Source organism: Electrophorus electricus, chromosome 8, assembly GCF_041902795.1.
Source record: "Electrophorus electricus isolate QZ-2024a chromosome 8, ASM4190279v1, whole genome shotgun sequence".
NCBI classification, from domain to species: domain Eukaryota; kingdom Metazoa; phylum Chordata; class Actinopteri; order Gymnotiformes; family Gymnotidae; genus Electrophorus; species Electrophorus electricus.
In genome coordinates, this window is record NC_137504.1 from 27,721,528 (window position 1) to 27,731,994 (window position 10,467).

At 41.6% G+C, this 10,467-nt stretch overlaps 1 protein-coding gene across 1 annotated transcript; it reads left to right on the forward strand.

Moving 5' to 3' along the window:
- Positions 1–6,434: 6,434 nt before the first annotated feature.
- On the forward strand, positions 6,435–9,267 carry LOC113583641 (mitochondrial fission 1 protein). Its single transcript, XM_027020077.3, has 5 exons — positions 6,435–6,521; positions 6,726–6,858; positions 7,150–7,226; positions 7,311–7,416; positions 7,639–9,267. The coding sequence occupies exons 1-5, from the start codon at positions 6,477–6,479 to the stop codon at positions 7,734–7,736; spliced, it is 459 nt and encodes a 152-aa protein (XP_026875878.1). The 5' UTR covers positions 6,435–6,476; the 3' UTR covers positions 7,737–9,267.
- Positions 9,268–10,467: the final 1,200 nt, after the last annotated feature.

Consider the following 10,467-nt stretch of genomic DNA (forward strand, 5'->3'; position numbering starts at 1 on the left):
GTGACGAAGGTGGAGGACTGGGAGGGAAGCTGGGGAGCAGCATGGAGTGTGGCTGGTAGAGGCTGGGACTGCCACCACTGCTCTCCAGATACACACACATTAGAGGTACACTGCGGGAAAACAGCCTTTCATAAGTGGTCATTCACAGTCAGCATTTTTCATAAGGCTCTGCTGGGGATAAAGCGGCACTGCTCTGCTTAATTCCTGCAGCTGCACTGACCTGCAATGTTCTGAGTGGTCCTACCCCACCCCCACCCCCACCCCCACCACCCGCTTCCCAACACACATGCTCCACAACTATAAACACATTCTGTCTATTTATTTATTCATCTTTGTCTATCTAATCTAACCAACCTTCAATGTGCACACCTACGTTTACAGCTCATCACATTACAGAAAAGGAGTTAAGGACTTTTGCACCAGATAAACTGAATATTATGGCTCTCATTTTCCATGTAGAATAGTTCTAGAATTAAAGGACCTGAGGAATAGTACAGGTGTGTCTGTGGCAGCTGTACACCCTTCCAGGTACACCAATGTATGTGTTTGCACTTCTGTAATACACCTGATTCTGGCTCACCTATATGGGAGTTGTGGTCTCAGGTGGGCAGGACCTGGGGGCATATATCTCTCTTCATTTGTGTAGATCACATGGCCACCTTCATGCTGGGAGTGTTGTAAAAGGGGAAACAGCATGAGGGAAGTGGAGTCCTGAGCTCTATTTGCACAGTAGGGAGATAATGGACCAGGTACCAACAATCACAGAGTTCTGCAACACCAGCTAGATCCAGGAAGATGTGTCAGTGGCTTAGAGTGGAATGAGAGGACAGCTCTCACCACATCCCGGCACTTTATTGATTTGCAAGAAATCATGGCTGGCTGATCTGTGCACATGCAACGCTCCATAAACTCTGATTTAGAGCAGTTCCTCTACTCACAGTGATGGAGGAGCCGCAGGAGGCTGCTGGAAAGCTGAACAGAGCCTTGAAGCAGGTCGTTCCAAGTGGGCCACATGCTGTGTCCAGCAGTGCTGTGTGCTCAGGATCCACAGGATGGAACGCACCAGCTGTGTCCACCAGCACAACTATGCGCCAGTCCAGCAGACACACTGCCGAGAGCGTCACAGTTTGCACAGAAATGTTTATTGACATTTCTCCATATATTTAGTAGACACCAGAGCAAGAGGTTTCTTCTGGTCCACAGTATGACACAGCAACAGTACAGCAGGACTACAAAAAACATACATCTTCAGAGCCCCCTCCTCCTGACCAGATCCCAGTCATCTGAATAAGGTCCAACCTTATTCCATTATGCTACTTCTTAAATTATCTAAATGTAGGTTGTAACTGGTATCAACGCCTTCACTTACACTCAGATTAAATAAAAAAATGTTCACTACAACAGTAGCAAGGAGATAGATATATCTTTGGATAATTAGAGTCATTTGGATAATTTGTCAAAACACAAGTAAATTAAAAAACAATAGTCTGAAGAACAGACTATATTAAAGAGACAGAGAAATGAAAAGTTTTTTAAAATAAATATTAAGACAGGAAAATGATGATCATCATAGTCACAAGATGCTTTTTGTTCTCCTGACTCCCTTTACTGGGAGCACTGTACCCTGTAGTCCATTCCTGGTCCATATAAGGGCACCTCCGCACTAAAATAGCCCTCGTAACTGTTCAGAGTGTATTGGCCAGACCGCACCAGGTCCCAGTCCAAACGGTACCCTCCCACATACACTGTCCACTCTGAGTCTATGGTCCCATAATGCAACATTATGCGCACACCACCGGCATTGCACTCCCCATCCAGCCATGGTAGCACTGTAGAAGTTCAAAGAACAAAACTTTGAAGGTTATTACTTACAATAACAGACATCCCGAATGTAATTAATCAACATTAAATCACCAACATCCTGTAGGTGAGTGTGCACAGTAGCAGACTGGTGGAAGGTCTCTCCACTGGGTGACAGTATGAAGGAGAAGCACACAGAGAGCGTGAAGCTCGGGTAGCTCTTGCCCAGATACTGCACACAGAGAATCAAATACCCACTGCAGTAAATATAGATCTGCTTCTACAGATAACTACAGATCTGTTTCTATAGATAATCACAAATCCATCCAATTTATGCTGAAGGAAAAAGAGCTGAGGTGAAGATGAACAATGCAGAGAGTGGGGGAGGGCAGAGAGTGGGTGTGTGAAGGGCACCTGGAGTAGGTATCAGTGTGTACCATTGGAAAAGGGCACCTGAGAGATGTGGACCCCGCTCAACTCCGCCTCTTCCACCCTCATCAGCTGACCTTCTAAAGTTACGTTCAGCAGTGCCACATCCCATGTAAACCAGCCGACCGCAACTGCAAACTCACCCACTGAGGGGACTGCCTTTGAGAGAGAGAGAGAGAGAGAGAGAGCGAGAGTGTCTTAATTAATGATGGCAGCTTTTATGTGTGTGCACGCATGTTTATGGATTGTGCTGGATGTGCATATGTGTATGTGTATCTGTCTTACGTTTGGTGATCCTGATTCGGTATGGATGGCGCTGAATTGTGTGGGTCCTTAAAGTGCACTTTTGGGTGTAGCTCCACATTGCGTCCTCCCACTCAAGCAACACCTGCATATCCACTGCATATGTCAGAGTACAGACCTCCAGCAACCCCGCTCTGCACAAACACATGTCAGGTCAAGCATAATGGATGTCTGTATGAGTGGAGGAATATTGTCTAAGAAAAATATTTATAACTTTTAACCCAAAAGTATATGCAAGAATGCAACTTTGTACATATCTGAGAATGTGAGTGTATGTGCATCTATGAGCACATCTGTGTATGTGTGTTTGTGCATCAATGGGAGTGTTTGAGTGTGTATGTGTGTGTGAATCATTGAGATTGTGTGTGCATCTGTAAGAATGTTCGTATACCTTTGATTCATCCTCCTTCAGCTCCAAATGGAGTATGCATGTCTATAGTTCGATTATTATAGTGGATTTCATAACCCTGGTGATGAGCTGCACATGCACTGAGAGAGTGTCCCCTCACACCCACTTTCAAGCTCTTGTGTGTGAGGGGAGAGTGCACCAGCGGTAAGGGGACCAGGGGCAGAGACCAGAGCATCTTATCCCTGCCCCAATGCTCTCGGCCTGAGGGGAGGAGGGAGGGAGGACAGGAAAGGGAATGGGCATGCATTGTGTAGACTGTAGAAGCAGAAGAATAAGTCTAATATTCTGCTTAGTATAGGAAAGGCATAATCATAGAGCAGGCCACTGTGGTGTCTACTCTGAGCAGAGTCCACTGGTGCCTGTATAAGATGGTGGCACCAACCACCTCCATCAGAACATCACCCTCCTGCTGGCAGTAACACACAGCCATGTTCCCATGACTCAATTTTACAAGGTTAGTGGTGCATCCAACACACACACACACACATACACACATACACACACACACACACAAACACACACACTATCAGCATTTGTTTTATTTGGAACAACTTATAAAATATAAATATAAGTCTACAGAGATTATATATATAAATAAATAAAATCAGTATACATTATGCGACTGAGTACTCCTTGGGAATTAAATTCATGATCTTAATTTTGCTAACACATTGCTCTCACCAAGTCCTGGATAGTGGATCTTCAGAATCAGACCTTGGCACCACTGCTGTTCCGGCTCTTCTACCAGGTGAGCTACAGCCCCACCCCCACATCTGACTACAGTTTGCTTTCTAGATTTGTGTATCCACAAATGGCAATATTTAGGAATACAGTTCAATCCTCTTGATCAGGTTACTCACGAAACCCTGAAACTGCCAGATTCATTCACACATCACCCAAATAATGTATTAAGAACTCAAACTCTAGCTAACATTCCTGAGCACCCAACAGCCCCTTTATAGAGGACTTTAGATCTCCTCGCTGCACTACAATAAAAGGTTCTATTGTAGAGGAATGTTCGATATCAAATAGAAATAGAAACTTGAAGCAGCAGTACTGTAAAACTGTTCTGGCCTTGTAAAGCTGGGACAGCCTGAGTGCGTGTGTTTTATAGAGATATAGAGATCTGGCACTGTACATGTGGTGTTCACGACCTGCAGTCTGTAGGCCATTCTGGATCCATAGCCACAGTGAAGGAGGATGCGAGCTCTGCTCTCAGCTCTCTCTCTAGCCTCAGCTGTGGTGCTGATGTGGTACCCCAGCAGATGGACTAGGTGAACAGGGACCATCTCCTCCTGCAGAGGAACCCAGCTGGGCTGCTGATGCAGCTCAGGAACCCAGCAGGATCCTGCAGGACAAGTAGAGAAAGAAAATAGCCAACAGATAAAACCAAGCTAAGTTTAGAAAAAAAGACAAGTCTGCCTTACCACTGGAGCTAGTGTGAGCCACTCCATACCCCACCTATGGTTGGAGGGGACCTGCTTCATCACAGACACCTGCAGACAGACAAACAGAAAAACAGCAGTCAGATACATAAATTCTTTATTTGAGATGTGTCAAATTTGAAGAAAGTATCAATGGCATTCTAGTCCCAGTCGTAAGCACCTCCATATAGTTCTCCTCACAGAGGATCTCTCGTGGGCTCCAGGGCACCTGGAGGTTGCAGGAGAGTAGCACAGACTGCAAGCTTTCCTCTCCATCAGGAGCTTCACTCACAAACCACAACTGCAGTTGAAATTTTGTGTCCCCCTGAAAACAATCAGCAAATCACTGTACATCATTAAGGATATTCAGCTAATCTCTCAAAGAATGTGCCATCACTGCACCAGTGACATATGATCAGTTACTGCTCCTTTAGCACAACAGAGCATACTGGGCCAAATGTATGGACACAAAGCTCAAATGAACATATGATTTTCAGTGCTGAATCCTTTGAGCAAATTAGCAGTGGGACCCTGATGGCTGGGACTAAAAGACTTTAATTTAGAATCTCAAATGACAGAGTAACAATCTCATTCAAGCCAATGATGATGGAAAAAAATAATCATTTTATGACTACCCATTTAGTCAGTGTTTACACTGAATCTGCTAATGGAAAGACTCTTGGCAGTTGTGACTCACCTGGTTCTTGACCAGACAGGAAAAGTAGGACACACATAGGGACAGATCCCCCCAGGGGTCCATCTGCAGGTGTGTAGCCACACTCAGCTGCCCAGTGGCCCGAAACTGTACGCATTACAGGTCCACCTGCCATAGCGTGAGGACATGCTGACGCTTCTCTAAAATTATGAGGTTCATTTTTCAAGAAATGATCACATCAGATTTAGTCTCTTGATCCAGTCCAGAAACCAAAAGTGTATTATTTAACTTGTGGTAAACACATTCATGTACAAATCAACTGACCAAACTCAGGTACATGGTGACTTCAGCCTCGACATTCTCTGTGTAGCACATGGTCACTGACAGTGTTCATGTTTTGCAATTAAGCAGAAGCATGCAAGGTGACCTGCTTACCCTGCACATAAAATCGGTATGTGGGGCCGAGGAAATGGGTCTTGATGAACAGAAGAAGGTTTCACACATCTGACCTGGAGACAAAAAGATATAGGAAAGGAAAGTTTCCATTTTGTAAATCAGCTGTGGAATTTAGCTTTTAAAAGTTGCCAGTAGTTAAGCAGCTGTAGACTTATAAATTTTCATCAAAGATTGCTGAACGGGTGGTTAAAATGCTTATCATTTGGTGCAGTGTGAAATAATCTTAACAGGAAGAATCCAAACAAAATTGTGCTAAGGATGAATAAGAAAAAAAAAAAATCACAGCCTCACTTTTCCCAGAAGACTCAACTTTCATTAGAGAATAGATTTACATGTTTCGTCTCAACATACACTGAAATAATTGAATATACAAATAACCTCAAAAACTGAAATTGGCAGGTTTGGAGAAAATAAATTCACCAAACCACTTTCTCGTAATGCATATGAGTCATGTGAGTATGATATAAGTGAATGTAATATGTTCATATAATGTATGGATGACTTTTGAAGATGCCCTTGAACAAAACAGAAGGTTCAGGTGGAGTCTCTCTGATTGACATTGTTTTAATTAAATTGTGAATCCACGTGACAGACTGTTTGTCGTAAGTTAAGAATTCTGTTTAATGATTCACTGTAGGATCCCAAACCTGCATGTGCAAATATATATATAAAAAAAGCGAAAGCGAGATAGTACACAAATATTTAGATACATATTTCCACTAAAACACACACACACACACACACACACACTCTGAACGCACCGCGAAAATCATTTATTCTTCTATGGGTGCCTTCGAGTAGCACAAAATAAATCATTTGCAATGTAATGATTCGCATATCAGTGATAACCAAGACCTTATTATTTTATCTGTTTGTTATTCATTGTAAGCAAACATTTACGATACGCGTTCATACATTATCGTATAAAAGAAGTTGCTCGACGCGTTACATGAGTCATGTGACGTGATTACGACACCATAAACGAAACAGTTCCGGCAATATGGAGGCTGTTGTTAACGATGTTGTTGCCCCCGAAGATCTTGAGGTAAAGTACTAATTTTCTATTCCTTTTACTTTATAGATTTTGTTTTTGAAAAGCGAAATGTGTACCTGTATTATTGTAAAATCTTTACAAAATAAATGGATGTTTAAAAGTGAAAGGAAACAGACATGTAACTTAGCTAGTTAGCTACCTACTTATTCTCACAGTTGTCTAACTATAAACATTTAAACTCTCGTGCGTTTTCAGAAATTTGAGAAGAAATATAATGCGGAACTGGCAAAGGGTAGCGTTTCTAAAGACACTAAATTCGAGTATGCGTGGTGTCTGATTCGAAGCAAACACCCCAAGGACATCAGAAAAGGAATCGTGCTCCTAGATGGTGAGGACTAATTAGGAATTTACTGTTCTATACTGCAGAACTTCTCTGAGTGTGTATGAGAAGACTGAGCACCTGGTCTCCAACTGGGGTCTTTCAGGCAGCAAACGTCTGCGTTGGCCACCAGACCAAAGAGCACAACACATGCATTTTTTTTTTAAAGATGCACATGTTTTTAGGTGGATTTTATTGGTGCGTTTTTGAATGCGTGTACCACACAAGCCACCCTCAGTGAAATGTTTGGGTATCAGTTTGGCCTAACTAAAGCAAATGTATTAATCATATATTCCACAGAGCTTATTCATAAAGGGACCAAAGATGATCAGAGGGATTACCTATTTTACCTGGCTGTTGCAAACTACAAACTGAAGGTGATTTATACGTTCTCAAAAAGACATGTTCACAAACTCAGGTCATGCAGAGATTGACTGTCCTTCCACCTCTGCTGTGTCTAGGAGTATGAGAGGGGGCTGAAGTACATCAGGACCTTACTCAAGAATGAACCAGGCAACACCCAGGCACTGGAACTCGAGAAACTCATAGACAAGGCCATGAAGAGAGGTCAGCAATCCTGATTTGTGTGCACAATTGGGTCTTCTGAAAGTGGCCTTATGTGTGATTGGACATATCAGCATTAGCAATGCCAGTCTAAATCAGCTTTTAAAAACCAGTCAATCCTTGTTCAGTAATTACTTCTGCACATTGCATCATTTGCACAAGCACTGTCAGCATGAACAATGTCCTAAATCTTGTAATATTTTCTTTCTCCTTTACTTTTTATAGATGGGTTGGTCGGTATGGCGATTGTTGGAGGCATTGGTCTAGGTGTGGCTGGATTGGCTGGTCTGATTGGCCTAGCTGTGGCTAAGAAGGCTGCATGAGAAAATCGGCACACTCAATTATCATGAAGGTGTCTAGGTGGGAACATGGTGAGATTAAACCACGCCTCCCCTCATTGTGTATTTGATTGAACTGAAGCTAACCCTTTGACGCCTTACTAGTTCTTTGGCAATTTACCCAGATAATGTCAGTGCTTTCCATATTACATATTATACTAACTCAAGGAGTTTTCTGTTAGCTTTATTGTAAAATGCACTGACATGTTGAACCACAGTCCACCTGACCATTGTAACATGAAAGGGGTTGTTTATTCTTTTATGGCATGGAATTATTGTTCAGTTCATTGCTTCTGTGTCCTGAGGCTGTGCTAGTACTTATGGGTTTTTGTCATAAGAATGGTGTGATCAGCTCAAGGTGGTAAAATGGGTAGTTACTTATCCTCTGACTAAAAACAGTTTTGTTTTTAGGTGCATTTTATTAGTCTTTGAGTGCTTGTACCACATCAGCCATTATTATTGTAATTTGAGTATCAATTTGATCAAACTAATTCAAGCAATTTCCACAACTACATAATAAATGTTTTCCTCATTAAGAGTGAGGAGTAAAATGTATCTGGATTCTTATTTGTAATTAACCATCTTAACAGGGTTTGAATGCTGTAATTCAATGTGCATATCTTTACAGCTCTGCTTATTTTTTCAGTTTTGACATTATTGTGGGGAAACTTGCTATGGTTTAATTGGAAGTGTGTGTGTCATAGAAAAGAGGAAACGTTTTACCTACAGAACTGCTGTTGTGAGCAGTTGGATCAAAGGTAGATCATGTTGGGGAACGTGCTGACTTTAAGCCCCCCCACCCCCCAAGCGAAAATCTAACATATCCTTACTGTTAACGTCAAGTTGAACCATGGCTTAGTATTTTTTATTAAGGGGCAGTGATGAGCATTTAATTTGTTAGTGTCAACAAAGGAAACTGCACAAAACATCTGTTTCTAATCTTCACAGTAACTTCGTGTGTGTGTGGTTCCTTTAAACAGTCCACAGGGGGGCACCTGTGTAACATTTTTACATTAAAGGTTTGGGACAGAAATATTCCTTCCATAATTTTAAAAAAAATCAATACTCAGATCTTTAGCACTAGTTTATTGCTGGTGTTCAAGACTGTGTATATTAAACCAAAAACAACAGTAATCATTTATTCTTAAAGATTTCTGGGGGTACTGGTAGGATTTAGAGTGTTTATAATATGCATGTATTGTAGATGGAGGTAATGTGGAAAATCCACACTAAATGTCAATCCTGTGTTTTGGAGAACTCGCAGAACATAGTTCACAAAGGGGGGGGGGTCTCTCTTCTGGCAAAAAATGTAATTAATTAAAATTCTTCTTGTTCCTGTTTATCTGTTGCCTAAGAAAACTATTAATCTTTGCTGGGTTTTTTGTATAATCTACAGAATTTCACATTTTTCACATCTTGTACTGAAGCAATTCTTCAGTTTGTTTGTGTGCAGTAATGAACACTGCATCCTGGGAGTTACTTCAGAAACACTGTAAATAAAAGCAAAGTATTAACACCCTGTGTTAGTGTACCATATTACATATCATGTTTGCTGGTGTACCTCCTGTTGATGGTATAGAATAGCTCAGTTTTCTGAGACATGAAAGGACTTGGATGCATGAGATGAAAGGAAATGAGTATAATGGAGGGAGCTAATGAGTGGAGGAGGAGTAAACGGTGAGAAGAAAGTTCACTCAGTTTCTATTGCTGATAAAGCTCAAACATATAGAAACCCTTCTGAGATTACCAGTGGAAGGTGTCTGGTTTTATAGCCTTCCCCATTCTCAGTAGCTGATCTGATAACACATTCACATGGCATGATTTGTGAGTACTTGTGGCCATAATAACTGATCACGGTGTTTTTAGAAGCTTATAACTGGAAGTTGCTGGTTAGACATAATGGAACACAGTAAAGTATGTATGATGAGAAGGCTAAATGGGGGGAAAAATGCATTTAGGTTAAATGGGGGGGGAAAAAAAATGCAAACAAACTATTATAGAGCATTCTATTTTGTGGGGTGAGTGACTGATGCTTGCTATTAGCTGTGTTGGATTTTTAATTCACTTTGTTGGTATCAGAGCTGAGGCTGGGGGGACTAACTCAGCTCCTAGGTATTCTCTACTTCACAAGGTTTAGTTTACCTCTAATCTAAAACATTCTGTTATGCATGAGATCCACCTAGTCTTTTGTACTTATTTTTCTGTCTTCTGGGTAACATCACTGCCTCCCCTGTGGGGCTCTTAACATGACTGAAAAAATGTTAATTGCTCTGGAAAAGACCATTTGCCAAAATAATTAAAATGTAAATTCAAAAAATGTTTTGACTCAAAGTGTACCTGCGCCAGTGCCACTTTTCACAGGGGTGTTAGAAATTCAACAAAAATGTGACAGTAAAAATGTTGATGTTGCTTGGTATCTGCTGGTGCTCAATGCAAGTGAGCATTATATACAGTACTATACAGTGACCTGCATAGTCATGCTGGAGCAGACTGAGAAAATGCAAGCCATGTGACCAGTCATATGCCATCACTGCACATGCTACTTTGACCAATTTGAGGAGTTTAAGCACATAAGAGAGAACACACATGGAAAACCTTCGTCCATCACCAAGGAAACATGAACACCAACACAGGAATGGAGAAAAGGGAGAAGAAAAAAATGTCCAGTGAGAGTTGGCTTTGGTTCTGCTACTGTGACTCTGCCAGGCCTGCTAAT

Excerpts from the sequence above, each read along its gene's own strand:
- LOC113583641 (XM_027020077.3), top strand. The coding sequence starts at position 6,477 with ATGGAGGCTGTTGTTAACGATGTTGTTGCCCCCGAAGATCTTGAG. Across the intron at positions 6,859-7,149 it reads AGGAATCGTGCTCCTAGATG|AGCTTATTCATAAAGGGACC; the intron begins GTGAGGACTAAT and ends TATATTCCACAG. Across the intron at positions 7,227-7,310 it reads TTGCAAACTACAAACTGAAG|GAGTATGAGAGGGGGCTGAA; the intron begins GTGATTTATACG and ends TGCTGTGTCTAG.